This window comes from Ranitomeya variabilis, chromosome 1 (assembly GCF_051348905.1).
Source record: "Ranitomeya variabilis isolate aRanVar5 chromosome 1, aRanVar5.hap1, whole genome shotgun sequence".
NCBI lineage: Eukaryota > Metazoa > Chordata > Amphibia > Anura > Dendrobatidae > Ranitomeya > Ranitomeya variabilis.
In genome coordinates this window covers 1,103,765,870-1,103,784,699 of record NC_135232.1, presented here as the reverse complement: position 1 = coordinate 1,103,784,699, position 18,830 = coordinate 1,103,765,870, and the positions used below count along the sequence as shown (strand labels likewise).

The 18,830-nt window shown below is 44.3% G+C and overlaps 1 protein-coding gene across 1 annotated transcript in view; it reads right to left on the bottom strand.

Annotated features, from left to right (window-relative positions):
• The window catches only part of EVC2 (EvC ciliary complex subunit 2), a 179,627-nt gene that overhangs the window by 89,873 nt on the left and 70,924 nt on the right, over positions 1 to 18,830 (bottom strand). The window contains exon 11 of the mRNA XM_077280123.1: positions 9,776 to 10,006. Coding sequence (XP_077136238.1) covers positions 9,776 to 10,006 — 231 coding nt within the window. The remainder of the gene's footprint in view (positions 1 to 9,775; positions 10,007 to 18,830) is intronic.

Genomic DNA, 18,830 nt, shown 5'->3' with positions numbered 1-18,830 from the left:
GCACGGCATTCCTGAGAATATTGTGTCTGATAGAGGATCTTGTTGTGAAATTGGATTCTGGGCTCCCCCGGTGGCCACTTGTGGAATTTAACTTGTGCATCATCCCCTCTGTTCACCTGCTCCTATCAGGATGTGGGAGTCGCTATATAACCTTGCTCCTCTGTCAGTTTCATGCCGGTCAACAATGTAATCAGTAGCCTTTCTGTGCTTGTTCCTGCTACTAGACAACTCCCAGCTAAGTTGGACTTTTGTCCTTGTGTGTTTTTGCATTTTGTTCCTGTTCACAGCTGCTGTTTCGTTACTGTGTCTGGAAAGCTCTTGTGAGCGGAAATTGCCACTCTGGTGTTATGAGTTAATGCTAGAGTCTTAAAGTAATTTCTGGATGGTGTTTTGATAGGGTTTTCTGCTGACCATGAAAGTGCCCTTTCTGTCTTCATGCTATCTAGTAAGCGGACCTCGATTTTGCTAAACCTATTTTCATGCTACGTTTGTCATTTCATCTTAAATCACCGCCAATATATGTGGGGGCCTCTGTCTGCCTTTTGGGAAAATTTCTCTAGAGGTGAGCCAGGACTGTCTTTCCCTCTGCTAGGATTAGGTAGTTCTCCGGCTGGCGCTGGGCATCTAGGGATAAAAAAACGTAGGCATGCTACCCGGCCACTTCTAGTTGTGCGGCAGGTTTAGTTCATGGTCCGTATAGTTTCCATCTTCCAAGAGCTAGTTCTCATATATGCTGGGCTATGTTCTCTCGCCATTGAGAATCATGACAGTTTGACCGGCCCAAAAAAGGGTTAAATTACTGGCTGAGAAAGGAGAGAAAAAAGAAGTCTGCTACAATTTTTTTTTTTTTTTTTTTTCCCTCTAGTTCTGAGTGTGCTCTTAATTGAATCACTTACTAGTCTGCCTATACTGCAGCCTTCCTCTCTTCCTCTCCTTCTAATCCTTGAATGGCTCTGTGTTCACCTGTTTCAAATGGATCTTCAGAGTGTAGCTACAGGTTTGAATAATCTCGCCACAAAGGTACAAAATTTGCAAGATTTTGTTGTTCATGCACCTATGTCTGAGCCTAGAATTCCTTTGCCTGAATTCTTCTCGGGGAATAGATCTCACTTTCAAAATTTTAAAAATAATTGCAAATTGTTTTTGTCCCTGAAGTCTCGCTCTGCCGGAGACCCTGCACAGCAGGTCAGGATTGTAATTTCCTTGCTCCGGGGCGACCCTCAAGACTGGGCTTTTGCATTGGCACCAGGGGATCCTGCGTTGCTCAATGTGGATGCGTTTTTTCTGGCCTTGGGGTTGCTTTATGAGGAACCTCATTTAGAGCTTCAGGCGGAAAAGGCCTTGATGTCCTTGTCTCAGGGGCAAGATGAAGCTGAAATATACTGCCAAAAATTCCGCAAATGGTCTGTGCTTACTCAGTGGAATGAGTGCGCCCTGGCGGCGATTTTCAGAGAAGGTCTCTCTGATGCCATTAAGGATGTTATGGTGGGGTTCCCTGTGCCTGCGAGTCTGAATGAGTCCATGACGATGGCTATTCAGATCGATAGGCGTCTGCGGGAGCGCAAACCTGTGCACCATTTGGCGGTGTCTACTGAGAAAACGCCAGAAAATATGCAATGTGATAGAATTCTGTCCAGAAGCGAGCGGCAGAATTTTAGACGAAAAAATGGGTTGTGCTTCTATTGTGGTGATTCAACTCATGTTATATCAGCATGCTTTAAGCGTACTAAGAAGCCTGACAAGTCTGTTTCAATTAGCACTTTACAGTCTAAGTTTATTCTATCTGTGACCCTGATTTGTTCTTTGTCATCTATTACCGCGGACGCCTATGTCGACTCTGGCGCTGCTTTGAGTCTTATGGATTGGTCCTTTGCCAAACGCTGTGGGTATGATTTGGAGCCATTGGAGGCTCCGATACCTCTGAAAGGGATTGACTCCACCCCATTGGCTAGTAATAAACCACAATACTGGACACAAGTGACTATGCGTGTTAATCCGGATCACCAGGAGGTTATTCGCTTTCTGGTGCTGTATAATCTACATGATGTTTTGGTGCTGGGATTGCCATGGCTGCAATCTCATAACCCAGTCCTCGACTGGAGAGCTATGTCTGTGTTAAGCTGGGGATGTAAAGGAACTCATGGGGACGTACCTTTGGTTTCCATTTCATCATCTATTCCCTCTGAGATTCCTGAATTCTTGTCTGACTTTCGTGACGTTTTTGAAGAACCCAAGGTTGGTTCACTACCTCCGCACCGGGAGTGCGATTGTGCCATAGACTTGATCCCGGGTAGTAAATACCCTAAGGGTCGTTTATTTAATCTGTCTGTGCCTGAACACGCTGCTATGCGAGAATATATAAAGGAGTCCTTGGAAAAGGGACATATTCGTCCTTCGTCATCTCCCTTAGGAACCGGTTTTTTCTTTGTGTCTAAGAAAGACGGCTCTTTGAGGCCGTGTATTGATTATCGACTTTTGAATAAAATCACGGTTAAATATCAATATCCGTTACCACTGCTTACTGATTTGTTTGCTCGTATAAAGGGGGCCAAGTGGTTCTCTAAGATTGATCTCCGTGGGGCGTATAATTTGGTGCGAATCAAGCAGGGGGATGAGTGGAAAACCGCATTTAATACGCCCGAGGGCCATTTTGAGTATTTGGTGATGCCTTTTGGTCTTTCAAATGCCCCTTCAGTCTTCCAGTCCTTTATGCATGACATTTTCCGCGATTATTTGGATAAATTTATGATTGTGTATCTGGATGATATTCTGATTTTTTCGGATGACTGGGACTCTCATGTCCAGCAGGTCAGGAGGGTTTTTCAGGTTTTGCGGTCTAATTCCTTGTGTGTGAAGGGTTCTAAGTGTGTTTTTGGGGTTCAGAAGATTTCCTTCTTGGGATACATTTTTTCCCCCTCTTCCATCGAGATGGATCCTGTCAAGGTTCAGGCTATTGGTGATTGGACGCAACCCTCTTCTCTTAAGAGTCTTCAGAAATTTTTGGGCTTTGCTAACTTTTATCGTCGATTTATTGCTGGTTTTTCTGATGTTGTAAAACCATTGACTGATTTGACTAAGAAGGGTGCTGATGTTGCTGATTGGTCCCCTGATGCTGTGGAGGCCTTTCGGGAGCTCAAGCGCCGCTTTTCTTCCGCCCCAGTGTTGCGTCAGCCTGATGTTGCTCTTCCTTTTCAGGTTGAGGTCGACGCTTCTGAAATCGGAGCTGGGGCGGTGTTGTCGCAGAGAAGTTCCGACTGCTCCGTGATGAGACCTTGTGCCTTTTTTTCCCGTAAATTTTCGCCCGCCGAGCGGAATTATGATATTGGGAATCGGGAGCTTTTGGCCATGAAGTGGGCTTTTGAGGAGTGGCGTCACTGGCTTGAGGGGGCCAGACATCAGGTGGTGGTTTTGACTGACCACAAAAATTTAATTTACCTTGAGTCTGCCAGGCGCCTGAATCCTAGACAAGCGCGCTGGTCGTTGTTTTTCTCTCGGTTTAATTTTGTGGTGTCTTACCTACCGGGTTCTAAGAATGTTAAGGCGGATGCCCTTTCTAGGAGTTTTGAGCCTGACTCCCCTGGTAATTCTGAGCCCACAGGTATCCTTAAAGATGGAGTGATATTGTCTGCCGTTTCTCCAGACCTGCGGCGGGCCTTGCAGGAGTTTCAGGCGGATAGACCTGATCGTTGCCCACCTGGTAGACTGTTTGTTCCTGATGATTGGACCAGTAGAGTCATCTCTGAGGTTCATTCTTCTGCGTTGGCAGGTCATCCTGGAATCTTTGGTACCAGGGATTTGGTGGCAAGGTCCTTCTGGTGGCCTTCCCTGTCACGAGATGTGCGAGGCTTTGTGCAGTCTTGTGACGTTTGTGCTCGGGCCAAGCCTTGTTGTTCTCGGGCTAGTGGATTGTTGTTACCCTTGCCTATCCCGAAGAGGCCTTGGACGCACATCTCGATGGATTTTATTTCGGATCTGCCTGTTTCTCAGAAGATGTCTGTCATCTGGGTGGTGTGTGACCGTTTCTCTAAGATGGTCCATCTGGTTCCCTTGCCTAAGTTGCCTTCTTCTTCCGAGTTGGTTCCTCTGTTTTTTCAAAATGTTGTTCGTTTGCATGGTATTCCGGAGAATATCGTTTCTGACAGAGGGACCCAATTCGTGTCTAGATTTTGGCGGGCATTCTGTGCTAGGATGGGCATAGATTTGTCTTTTTCGTCTGCTTTCCATCCTCAGACTAATGGCCAGACCGAGCGGACTAATCAGACCTTGGAGACATATTTGAGGTGTTTTGTGTCTGCGGATCAGGATGATTGGGTTGCTTTTTTGCCTTTGGCGGAGTTCGCCCTCAATAATCGGGCCAGCTCTGCCACCTTGGTGTCCCCGTTTTTCTGTAATTCGGGGTTTCATCCTCGATTTTCCTCCGGTCAGGTGGAATCTTCGGATTGTCCTGGAGTGGATGCTGTGGTGGAGAGGTTGCATCAGATTTGGGGGCAGGTGGTGGACAATTTGAAGTTGTCCCAGGAGAAGACTCAGCTTTTTGCCAACCGCCGTCGTCGTGTTGGTCCTCGGCTTTGTGTTGGGGACTTGGTGTGGTTGTCTTCTCGTTTTGTCCCTATGAGGGTTTCTTCTCCTAAGTTTAAGCCTCGGTTCATCGGCCCGTACAAGATATTGGAGATTCTTAACCCTGTGTCCTTCCGTTTGGACCTCCCTGCATCCTTTTCGATTCATAATGTTTTTCATCGGTCATTGTTGCGCAGGTATGAGGTACCAGCTGTGCCTTCCGTTGAGCCTCCTGCTCCGGTGTTGGTTGAGGGTGAGTTGGAGTACGTTGTGGAAAAGATCTTGGACTCTCGTGTTTCCAGACGGAAACTCCAGTATCTGGTCAAATGGAAGGGATACGGTCAGGAGGATAATTCTTGGGTCACTGCCTCTGATGTTCATGCCTCCGATCTTGTCCGTGCCTTTCATAGGGCTCATCCTGATCGCCCTGGTGGTTCTGGTGAGGGTTCGGTGCCCCCTCCTTGAGGGGGGGGTACTGTTGTGAAATTGGATTCTGGGCTCCCCCGGTGGCCACTTGTGGAATTTAACTTGTGCATCATCCCCTCTGTTCACCTGCTCCTATCAGGATGTGGGAGTCGCTATATAACCTTGCTCCTCTGTCAGTTTCATGCCGGTCAACAATGTAATCAGTAGCCTTTCTGTGCTTGTTCCTGCTACTAGACAACTCCCAGCTAAGTTGGACTTTTGTCCTTGTGTGTTTTTGCATTTTGTTCCTGTTCACAGCTGCTGTTTCGTTACTGTGTCTGGAAAGCTCTTGTGAGCGGAAATTGCCACTCTGGTGTTATGAGTTAATGCTAGAGTCTTAAAGTAATTTCTGGATGGTGTTTTGATAGGGTTTTCTGCTGACCATGAAAGTGCCCTTTCTGTCTTCATGCTATCTAGTAAGCGGACCTCGATTTTGCTAAACCTATTTTCATGCTACGTTTGTCATTTCATCTTAAATCACCGCCAATATATGTGGGGGCCTCTGTCTGCCTTTTGGGAAAATTTCTCTAGAGGTGAGCCAGGACTGTCTTTCCCTCTGCTAGGATTAGGTAGTTCTCCGGCTGGCGCTGGGCATCTAGGGATAAAAAAACGTAGGCATGCTACCCGGCCACTTCTAGTTGTGCGGCAGGTTTAGTTCATGGTCAGTATAGTTTCCATCTTCCAAGAGCTAGTTCTCATATATGCTGGGCTATGTTCTCTCGCCATTGAGAATCATGACAGGATCCCAGTTTGTGTCCAGGTTTTGGCGAACTTTTTGTGCTAAGATGGGCATTGATTTGTCTTTTTCGTCGGCCTTCCATCCTCAGACTAATGGCCAAACCGAGCGAACTAATCAGATGTTGGAAACTTATTTGAGATGTTTTGTTTCTGCTGATCAGGATGATTGGGTGACTTTTTTGCCATTGGCCGAGTTTGCCCTTAATAATCGGGCTAGTTCTGCTACCTTGGTTTCGCCTTTTTTCTGCAATTCTGGTTTCCATCCTCGTTTTTCCTCAGGTCAGGTTGAGTCTTCTGACTGTCCGGGGGTGGATTCTGTGGTGGATAGGTTGCAGCAGATTTGGAACCATGTGGTGGACAATCTGAAGTTGTCACAGGAGAAGGCTCAGCGCTTTGCCAACCGCCGCCCCTGAACTAACGGCCCAGGTGAGGATATAGGAAAAGACAGACGCTCCAGAGTCAAATCACTAATGACCACTAGAGGGAGCAAAAAGCAAAATCACAACACCTACTGGTCATAATATACGGTATATTGCATTACAATGTTATTATAGCCTTTACGTTTATTTGATATTATGTATATTTATTGTACCTTACTCCATATATGTTTATTGGTGGCCACATGCATTATACAAATATGACGTGATATGTACCATGACTATTTTGTTATTATAGCTCTTTGTACTACTTTTGTTTGACTATAGATACAAGTAGCATATACACTAATATCTATTACAGCTACATGACTATTATGCGTTAGCCATTTCCTCACTTGACACACACATTTTTTTATATATAAACTATCTGCCTTCTAGGTTCACCCACCCATCGTTCTATTTGTGGTGTTTCTCTGTTTTTAAGAAACATATATACTGTATTTTTTATCATTTATATATTTTTATATTATCTAAATAAAGTTTATTTGCCTTTTCTCATGGCTTTTATGGTTCCTCTTTTGGTATTTTCTTAATCATAAAATTCACTATGTAGGTGTATCTGCTTTTCCCTATCTTCCTAACAACATATGCCCACTTCTCTCGTCCCATCCTTGGCTGACCCCAATAGTTATCTCCGTTCATTGGTTAGCTAAGGGCTGCCGGCCATAAATATATAAAACAACATTTAAATTATGGCAACGCATTATTTTACCATAAAACCTTCAAGGTGAGGCATCAACAGCTTCTCCAGTCCTTTACGCCTATATCCAAGAGAAGAGGTAGCATATAATACCAGATAGCAATAGGCTCTGTGGTTTCAGGTTTAAAACTGGGACCAGTAGTAGAGTTTCTCCTCAAAGCAGACATTTCACCCTTTGCAATGCAATCCCCAGGAACACGCGCATCATAAGTTGACATGTTGCGGATTTCAAATCAGCACCGCCAATCAATTTAGGTTTTCCATCTGGAAAACCCATACAGAAAATCTGATGCATTTCCGCCTTCCGGGAACATATACTAGGGTACATTCACACAGATTTCCTGCAGACTTTCCCCAGTGTATCAGTACCGTTATCTGCAGCAAAATCTGAGCTACAAAGAATGACATCAACACAAAGTGTTAAGATCCTTTGGATTGTAAAATCTGCACCATATGTTGATTTTAGAATTGATCAAAGCGATTTGCAGGACCCTGCTCCAGCGGCCACTTCGGAAGTCCTTGGCATCTAGACAAGAGTGCTGTGAACCATCTGCTACCTGATGTCATCTCCGACACCTCTGCTGATTAGTGAGACTCCGCAACCCCATGATGTCCACCTTTCCACAACATCATGACCTTGCAGGGCCTACTTATCAGAGAAGGCAGTGGAGATGCCCGCAGTTAGTGAGAAGTTTGCAGATCTTTGGTCTGGATGCCACAAACTACCGACGTGGCTGCTAGATCAGGGTCTTGCAAATCATCTTTCTCAAATATCGTCAACTTGCCTGCAGAAATCTTCAGCAATCTTTTGTGAAAATTGTTGCAACCTCATCTACAGTTGTGGCCAAAAGTATTGACACCCCTGCAATTCTGTCAGATAACACTCAGTTTCTTCCTGAAAATGATTGCAATCACAAATTCTTTGGTATTATTATCTTCATTTAATTTGTCTTAAATGAAAAAACACAAAAGAGAATGAAGCAAAAAGCAAAACACTGATCATTTCACACAAAACTCCAAAAATGGGCCAGACAAAAGTATTGGTACCCTCAGCCTAATACTTGGTTGCACAACCTTTAGCCAAAATAACTGCAACCAACCGCTTCCGGTAACCATCAATGAGTTTCTTACAATGCTCTGCTGGAATTTTAGACCATTCTTCTTTGGCAAACTGCTCAAGGTCCCTGATATTTGAAGGGTGCCTTCTCCAAACTGCCATTTTTAGATCTCTCCACAGGTGTTCTATGGGGTTCAGGTCTGGATTCATTGCTGGCCACCTTAGAAGTCTCCAGTGCTGTCTCTCAAACCATTTTCTAGTGCTTTTTGAAGTGTGTTTTGGGTCATTGTCCTGCTGGAAGACCCATGACCTCTGAGGGACACCCAGCTTTCTCACATTGGGCCCTACATTATGCTGCAAAATTTGTTGGTAGTCTTCAGACTTCATAATGCCATGCACACGGTCAAGCAGTCCAGTGCCAGAGGCAGCAAAGCAAACCCAAAATATCAGGGAACCTCCGCCATGTTTGACTGTAGGGACCGTGTTCTTTTCTTTGAATGCCTCTTTTTTTCTCCTGTAAACTCTATGTTGATGCCTTTGCCCAAAAAGCTCTACTTTTGTCTCATCTGACCAGAGAACATTCTTCCAAAACGTTTTAGGCTTTTTCAGGTAAGTTTTGGCATACTCCAGCCTGGCTTTTTTATGTCTCGGGGTAAGAAGTGAGGTTTTTCTGGGTCTCCTACCATACAGTCCCTTTTCATTCAGACGCCGATGGATAGTACGGGTTGACACTGTTGTACCCTCGGACTGCAGGAAACTTGAACTTGTTTGGATGTTAGTCGAGGTTCTTTATCCAACATCCGCACAATCTTGCGTTGAAATCTCTTGTCAATTTTTCTTTTCCGTCCACATCTAGGGAGGTTAGCCACAGTGCCATGGGCTTTAAACGTCTTGATGACACTGCACACGGTAGACACAGGAACATTCAGGTCTTTGGAGATGGACTTGTAGCCTTGAGATTGCTCATGCTTCCTCACAATTTGGTTTCTCAAGTCCTCAGACCGTTCTTTGGTCTTCTTTCTTTTCTCCATGCTCAATGTGGTACACACAAGGACACAGGACAGAGGTTGCGTCAACTTTAATCCATGTCAACTGGCTGCAAGTGTGATTTAGTTATTGCCAACACCTGTTAGGTGCCACAGGTAAGTTAAAGGTGCTGCTAATTACACAAATTAGAGAAGCATCACATGATTTTTCGAACAGTGCCAATACTTTTGTCCACCCCCTTTTTATGTTTGGTGTGGAATTATATCCAATTTGGCTTTAGGACAATTCTTTTTGTATTTTTTCATTTATGACATTAAATGAAGATAATAATAACAAAGAATTTGTGTTTGCAATCATTTTCAGGAAGAAACTGAGTATAATCTGACAGAATTGCAGGGGTGTCAATACTTTTGGCCACAACTGTAAGTAGCTGAAAATTTTCTGCCAGCAAATCTGGGTGGAAAATTTGCATCAAATAGGCAATGTTCAAAGCTACCCTTATTGAGAGGTTCGATGAATTAGGGTTGTGGATGTACTACATTCTTTTTTGGTAAAAGTATAGGCACTCACACACATTAGACTCAAGTTGTCCAAACCCACCAATATTGTGTTTGGCCAACGGTGTGTATGGGAGCCTCAGGACACTTCAAGAACAGAAGATTTTGGGGGAGATAAGGATCTGATCTTCGGAGATAAGTGTGGCAGTGGCTCCCTAATGGAGAACACAGGAGCGCTCAGTCCTACTGGCTGATCGGAGTCTTCCTGGCGCAGCATGGAGTATTACAGCTCATCAACCGAAGGCAAAAGTAATATTTAACATTAACATCTTTTTACCTGAGCAGTCAGATAATGTTCAATCAGAGTCCTCTGCATCTCTGGTTTAGTTTTCACTAAACTCGATACTTGGTCAAAGAACATCTTATGAAGGTCGGATCTGTGAATGACATCCAGTTGTCTGTAAGACTTGGCAAACTCTTCTTCTTGCCTGAATAAAAGTGCCCTCTTCAATTCAGTCCTCTCAAGACCATGCAGCTTGTCAAGAAGTGCTCGGTATTCAGTGAGAGCCTGCGTGAGAAGAGAATCGGGACATGAGAAAAGCTCTTCTACATTCATGAAAATAAAAGAGGAGACCGGTCAACTTAAACTTGAGTTATCTGAAGAATGGTTAACACAGTGGCAGGATATATTGTGCACATATATACACAGAATGAAAGAACCTGGAAGAAAACCCTAGGAGAGGAAACATCCAACCTTTGTTAAAACCTTACATGACCGGAACTCAACCTGTTTCGGTGTAGCTCTGGCACGCTGTCGGTAACTGACCCTCATGAGTCAAAACGAACTGCGGTGGCCATATACCTTTCATATCGGTCAGCCAAATATTGATCATTATTTAAAGGTGTTTTCTGGGTTTAAATAAAACAAAAACAAGACTCACATTCATTAGATATAATATGAAAAGAAGAACTGAAAAGGTTTTTCTGGTTACAAAAAAACTCTTGTCCCCTGGATTCAGTTTATTTTTTAAAGCAAACAAACTGTGTTTAACTTATTTACTTAAGGTACCTTCACACGAAACGACTTTGTAACGATATCGCTAGCGATCCGTGACGTTGCAGCATCCTCGCTAGCGATATCGTTTCGTTTGACACGCAGCAGCGATCAGGATCCTGCTGTGATGTCGCTGGTCGCTGAATAAAGTTCAGAACTTTATTTGGTCGTCAGATCGCCGTGTATCGTTGTGTTTGACAGCAAAAGCAACGATACCAGCGATATTTTACACTGGTAACCAGGGTAAACATCGGGTTACTAAGCGCAGGGCCGCGCTTAGTAACCCGATGTTTACCCTGGTTACCAGCGTAAAATGTAAAAAAAACAAACAGTACATACTTACATGCGTCCCCCGGCGTCCGCTTCCCACACTGACTGAGCGCCGCAAAGTGAAAGTGAAAGCACAGCACAGCGGTGACGTCACCGCTGTGCCCTGCTACTGCCGGCGCTCACACAGTGCAGGAAGCGGACGCCGGGGGACGCATGTAAGTATGTACTGTTTGTTTTTTTTACATTTTACGCTGGTAACCAGGGTAAACATCGGGTTACTAAGCGCGGCCCTGCGCTTAGCAACCCGATGTTTACCCTGGTTACCCGGGGACCTCGGCATCGTTGGTCGCTGGAGAGCGGTCTGTGTGACAGCTCTCCAGCGACCAAACAGCGACGCTGCAGCGATCGGCATCGTTGTCGCTATCGCTGCAGTGTCGCTTCGTGTGAAGGTACCTTTACTAACCCATGGTCCTATACTGAGTCTTTGCCTCTTCTGGAGTCTGTAATTGCCTGCAGCACTGACGTCATATCAACAGCGCTGCAGCCAATCAGTGTGCTCACATTCCTCTACATCCACCCCTTTTTGCACCACTGGGTCCCTTCTTTTCTTTTTTCTAAACAGCCCAGCGATTCCTATCCCTTCCTATGTGTCTTGTGCAAACTGAAGTTTTTTGTCTGGTTAAAAATACTGATTTCAACTGCATCCGTTTTTTTAACATTGAAGTCTATGGAAAATAGATCCATTAAGTAGCCATCTGTTTTTCTTCCATTTGGAAAGGATCAGTTTTTTTGCTTACAGATCCGTTTTACATAGATTTCAATGTTAAAAACCGGATCCAGTTGTAATCATTTGTTTTATCCAGACAAAAAAGTTGTGTCCTCGCGACTTTTGTCAACAGATTTCTGCAGGATCCATTCGAACAGATGATTACTGGACATGTGAACATAGCTTAATCAGTATATCATCAAGGTTCAATGTAGGAAAGATGTGGCTTAATGTTAATTACACATCAACAACATGTTACAATTACTGTATGTCGTTATGTCAATTGATCTGTAGCGGTCCGAGTGCTGACACTCCTACTGATTACTACAACAAAGGAGCAGAGGGCTCAACCAAGCACTGCTCATCTGAAAAAGAACTGAAAGATTCAGTGGTTCTTCCACAAAGTGCATTTTCATTAACAGATCTTGGAATAATAAGTATCACAATTGCCTATATTTAAAAAAAAATGTTCCTGTGCTGAGATATTCTTAAGGTACCGTCACATTAAGCGACGCTGCAGCGATAGCGACAACAATGCCGATCGCTGCAGCGTCGCTGTTTGATCACTGGAGAGCTGTCACACAGACCGCTCTCCAGCGACCAACGATGCCGAGGTCCCCGGGTAACCAGGGTAAACATCGGGTTGCTAAGCGCAGGGCCGCGCTTAGTAACCCGATGTTTACCCTGGTTACCAGCGTAAATGTAAAAAAAACAAACACTACATACTTACATTCACGTTCCCTGCCGTCCGCTTCCTGGACTGACTGAGCGCCGGCCCTAACAGCAGAGCGGTGACGTCACCGCTGTGCTGTACTTTCACTTTCACTTTACAGCGCTCAGTCAGTGCAGGAAGCAGACGGCAGGGGATGTGAATGTAAGTATGTACTGTTTGTTTTTTTTACATTTACGCTGGTAACCAGGGTAAACATCGGGTTACTAAGCGCGGCCCTGCGCTTAGTAACCCGATATTTACCCTGGTTACCAGTGTAAAACATCGCTGGCATCGTTGCTTTTGGTGTCAAGCATGACGATACACGGCGATCTGACGACCAAATAAAGTTCTGAACTTTGTTCAACGACCAGCGATATCACAGCAGGATCCTGATCGCTGCTGCGTGTCAAACTAAACGATATCGCTAGCCAGGACGCTGCAACGTCACGGATCGCTAGCGATATCGTTTAGTGTGACGGTACCTTTAGACATATGCCTCTGCTATGTACTGTGTAAAGGCTGTGTCCTACAATGTAGAGCTGCTCCAGTTCATGATCGACACATACCACAGCTCCTGGCCAGAGGAGATAGCATAAGTCACTTATGATAAGTGAGTGTACAAAAAAGCAAGGACTCACAGCTGCTGCTCTCTGAAGAGACACATTTCGCTGACTGTTTCATCACAGGAATGAGTGTTTCTGCCACATCACTAGGCCTTTGCGCTAATCATAAACCAAGTCACTTACATATAAGCTCAGCTTCTACATCACTGACTTGAATTGATGAGCTCAGAAAGCAGGAGAACACTCACTCCTGTGATAAAACAGGCAGGGAAATGTGTTTCCAAAAGTCACATTTTGGGGCAACTTGGCATTGTGCAAAAATTTAGAAACTTTTTAAAGTTTCTAACACCAGTTTTTTGGCATCAATGTTTTTATAAATCGAGGCCATAGTTTTTTTTGCACCTATCTTCATTCGGTAAGGTCTGATTGGAAAACAATGCAAAGAGATTTCCATCACTGTCATTGAGGTCAATGAAGTAGCACCACAACTGTGAAATCTTGAACTCAAATCCGGTTATTCTTCAGATCTGTGGAGCAGGCGGACCAGCTTCCAGACACCATCACCAATCACTATTGTCCCATTGTATATCTGCAACTTGCAAATATTACTTAAAGGGTATGTCAACACAGCATCTTACAGACGTTGGCGTACCCACATTGTTTTTGAAGCATAAGACATTTCTGGGAATCGCTGGTGGTGTTTTTCTTGAAGCGTCTTCTTTGTCATTGTTTTTAGCAATTTTTGCAGTATCTATACATATTTTTTTAAAATTTTACACATAAAATAGTGGCTATTTCATGGCTTTCAAGGCCTAAAGCGGTGAAATAAAAAGTTTTATAAAATGGAATGCGTGCACAGCAAGTCGTTTTTACATTGCTGCACATATGTTGATTATTTTTCACATACCCTAAGACCGATTAAATCACATTCTACAACTTTGCATATTTCTTCATTATTATGAGAAATCAACAGCTTTCTTAAAAACTGAATGACAAGTATAGGTTTATCTTCTCCTGGAAAATAGCAAAAGCCATAAAAGATGAACCTTCGAGGATTACGAATCCCTGGCATGTGTCACTATTAATAATTGAGCGGGCTACAAACCGTTCAGGATTCCTCCTTTATTCCTCCGCCGTGGCTTTGTATATCCCTTCTCTATTAGATAAACTGCTTTGTACACCAGAACGTAACCTGAGTGTTTTCTTGCTGCATTAGCTGGTGTTTACAGCGACCTTTCAAAATTTAAAAGCCTCCAGGGCCCGCTGGCCATTTATTCATCTTGTAATATGACAATAAAGAATGATTCAGTGCGGATGTTCTAGAAAACTGCTGCGAGCAAAGCCTGCGATTGTGAGAAAAGTCGTGTATGGCAAATGTTATTCAAATCGCATTTGTGCAAAGACCTCATAAGCGAGGCCGAAGGCAGGAGATGTGCCGGGCCGGCACAGCGCCCATCTTACACCACCTTATGTATAGTATATATGTATACATGAGATACTCCAGAAACAGAAGGTTTCTTATATATGCTCTGGCATCGTAACACACACACTGTGGGTAAGGGATAGGGTATATATACATGTGGAAAACACATCCACCACACATCGCAGTTTCTTTGATTGACAGCACTAAAGTTGACAAATATAGCTTAACAGCACATGCAGGGAGAAAGTAAATGACAACAATATATTCCTTTATTATTTAAGCCAATGGCAATAATATTGCAGTCTTGACATCCAAACGCACATACACGATGGAGGGGAGAGTGCATGACCTGGAAAAGATGGAAAAACATGTATCGCATAACAATAGAGGCAGAGAGGAAGTAAAAAAACAGGCCACACTAGGTCTATTTCAGTATTAGGGCCATTAGCTTCAATTATAGCCTTAGCGTTCCAATACATATACAGGGTGGATTGGGACGTGGCATGGCATGAAAAATGTGGTATGTCTATGGGAAAAAAAAACATGCACAACCACAACTTTCCAAGTAGATAACACTAGTGGCAGCAGGTATGGTCTAACACCAGAGGCAGGGAGGAAGCAAATGACAACAGCAGATCTCTTTGTAGTATTAGGTCCATTGACTTGTATCAGAGCAGTGACACATCTGCATAGAATCTGAATGATCACCTTTTTTCTGTACATTTTCTTCGAAAATATTTGACTGGATTAACAAACCCAGCGTTAGTAAATGATATGATGTGCATTACAGCTTCCTAACTGTATCGCAACAGCAGATGCAGTGAGAAAGAAAGGAAGAAAGCAAGCCATTGATTTAGCAAAAGCAGGTCCAGCATGAGACCAACATACTGCTGAGACAACAGTTTCAGCTGCAGCAGCAACAGTTACAGTAGCAGCAACAACAGATATTGCTCCTAACCAAGACAGTCAGAGCCAAGGATGCGGCACCTTTCCATGTCAAAGAGGGCTTGACTCCAGGTGATGGTGTTGAGGCATTCTTGATGATGTTTGAGAGGGTGGTGAACCGGGAGAAGATGCCTCTGAGATATTGGGCAGAGGTTCTGGTGCCATATCTTACTGGAGAACATCAGAAGGCGTACTTTGACCTGGCTCTTTAAGAAGCCAAGGAGAACGGCAAACTCAAGGCAGAGATCTTGACTCATTTCGGTGTAAACCTGGCAGTTAAGGCACAACAGGTAACAACTGGGGCTATCACAATGACAAACCTCCCCAGTCTCGAGGTCTACCAGATTCCCTCTCTAGATGAGCTCTTTGAAAGGTAAAGGCTAGCTCGATATATATCACAACCCTGGACCTCACCAAGGTTACTGGCAGATTCCCGTTAGCTAAGAAGGCCATGAACGAATGTTATCATACTTCCAGGTAATGATGCAGAGAGCTCCGGTCACCTTCCAGAGCCATGGACTGGATCTTAGCACCCTACAAAAAGTATGCAGCGGCCTATTTAGATGACATCACAATATACAACTCTGGCAAAAATTAAGAGACCACTGCACAGTTTTATAAAAATCAGCTTCCCTACATGTCATTCCTTTCCAGTGTCAGTTGAATTCCAACCAGAGTACAACTCATTCTACTTAAAGGGAACCTGTCACCCCGTTTTTTCAATATGAGCTAAAAATAGCTTTAAATAGGGCCTGAGCTGTGCTTTATAACTGTGTCTTTATTGTCCCCTGATTCCCCACCTTTCCTGCCAAAATACCTTAGTAAAGTTGCCGTTTCGCCTGTCAATCACGGCGGTCTGGTCAAATGGGCGTTATGAATTCGCTGTTTCTCCCCCACCTCTTGATTTTCCCTAAGCAATTTCTTCCCGGCGTTTGCGTAGTGTTTTGCGCCTGCGCAGTTAAGTCTAATGTCGCACCTGCGCATTATGCTTTGCCCAACTGTGGGCATAGCATACAGCTCGTCTCTGCGCATGCGCGCCTTCTCTGTAACCTGTGTGCCCCGGAAGTCTGGCTATGCAAATGGTGTTGTCCTGGATGCCGGTAAAATTTCCCCATCCAGAACTTCTTGTGTAAGTTTTGTAAGAAAATCACTTATCTACATTGTTGTTTTGTTTCATTTACGATTACTTGAACCAAAATCGGAACTAAGAATTTGAAGACCATTGCATCCCGCCAATTTCTAAATACTTTTGGTAGCTGATTGGGTGATTTAAAAACATCTTGCGATCACAAGTACATTTTTTATTTAAATAGCTTTCATGAGCTACATTTGGGATATTGGACCACCAATAGTTTCCAATCACTTAGGACAAGAGCGCGATTTATTTGGATTTTGTGGTAAGAGGTTCTTCATTGGTCTCTTTCCATTAATCATCCTCACAATCAACTATAAGAAGCAGGAAAGTTATAATGAAGATGCAACCTAGTAAGGCATCCATTCAAATCAACGTGCCTTCGTGTCAATGAGCCAACTCAAATCCAGTAGCAATTGGCTTAACCCTAATAGTGTGTATGATGAAGGTTCTTCTACTGCGGAGAAATCTTTTCATGAAGTTTTACTATGTACTTATTTTGAACCATGGGCGTAGGTGGATAAAATTCCCTCTTGTGGAGAACAACCTTTTCCATAGGGTGTCTTATGGACCAGGTAAAGATTACTTGGGAAAAAAATATGTAAATTAGCTCTTCTCCAAAAGAAAGAATTCTGGCATTCCACCAATTGGAGGTAGCCTGTTATGATCCGGTGGTAGGATCACCAAACTGACCCGATAGGTAAACCTGAATAGTAGGACAAGCTCCGGGGATGTGGGAACTATACCGACCGCAATCCTGATCCTATCCACACACACTAAAGGCAGCCGTGGAGCGTTACCTAAAAACCTAGACGCCTCTTCACGGCCTGAGAAACTAGCTACCCCTAGAGAGAAAGCAAAGCCTTACTTGCCTCAGAGAAATAACCCCAAAGTTTAGGCAGCCCCCCACAAATAATAACGGTGAGTTAAGGGGAAAATACAAACGTAGGAATGAAAAACAGGTTTAAGCAAATGAGGCCCGCTAACACTAAATAGACAGAAGATAGCAGGAATCTGTGCGGTCGGTACAAAAACTATCAAAAACTATCCACGCAGAAAGTACAAGAACCCCCACACCGACTCACGATGTGAGGGGCGCACTCTGCTCCCCAGAGCTACCAGCAAGCGAAAAATCACATATAAGCAAGCTGGACTGAACACATCATATACTGAGAAACATATTCAAGGAAACAATGAGCAAAAAGAACTAGCAAGACTTAGCTTCTCAGAAATAGACAGGTCACTAGGAAAATCCAGGAGAGGTCAGAACCAGTACGGAATACAACGACAGCAGGCAACAAGTAAAGGTCCAGGTGGAGTTAAATAGGAACCAGCATAGCAGGAAATGAGGCAGCTGAGCCCAGCTCCAGACCCGCAGTATCGCTAAAGGCCACCAGAGGGAGCCCAGACGGAATTCACAACAGTACCCCCCCTTGAGGAGGGGTCACCGAACCCTCACCAGAGCCCCCAGGCCGATCAGGACGAGCCGAATGAAAGGCACGAACCAAATCGGCCGCATGGACATCAGAGGCGACAACCCAGGAATTATCCTCCTGACCATAGCCCTTCCATTTAACTAAGTACTGAAGCTTCCGTCTCGAAACACGAGAATCCAAGATCTTCTCCACCACATACTCTAATTCTCCCTCGACCAAGACCGGAGCAGGAGGGTCAACAGAAGGAACCACAGGCACCACATATCTCCGCAACAATGACCTATGGAACACATTGTGAATGGCAAATGATGCTGGGAGGTCCAAACGAAATGACACAGGGTTGAGGATTTCCAAAATCTTATAAGGACCGATGAAACGAGGCTTGAACTTAGGAGAGGAAACCTTCATCGGAACATAACGAGAAGACAACCATACCAAATCCCCCACACGAAGTCGGGGACCCACACAGCGACGGCGGTTAGCAAAGCGCTGAGCCTTCTCTTGTGACAACGTCAAATTGTCCACCACGTGGTTCCAAATCTGCTGCAACCTATCCACCACAGAATCCACCCCAGGACAGTCAGAAGGCTCAACCTGACCTGAGGAAAAACGAGGATGAAAACCAGAATTGCAATAAAAAGGCGAAACCAAAGTAGCAGAACTAGCCCGATTATTGAGGGCGAACTCAGCCAATGGCAAAAAAGTCACCCAATCATCCTGATCCGCAGAAACAAAACATCTCAGATAAGTCTCCAAGGTCTGATTAGTTCGTTCGGTTTGGCCATTCGTCTGAGGATGGAAGGCCGATAAAAAAGATAACTCAATGCCCATCTTAGCACAAAAGGACCGCCAAAATCTGGATACAAACTGGGATCCTCTGTCAGACACAATATTCTCAGGAATACCATGCAAACGAACCACATTCTGAAAAAACAGTGGAACCAAATCGGAGGAGGAAGGCAGCTTAGGCAAGGGCACCAAATGGACCATTTTAGAAAAACGATCACAAACCACCCAGATAACAGACATCTTCTGAGAGACTGGAAGATCCGAAATAAAATCCATGGAAATATGCGTCCAGGGCCTCTTCG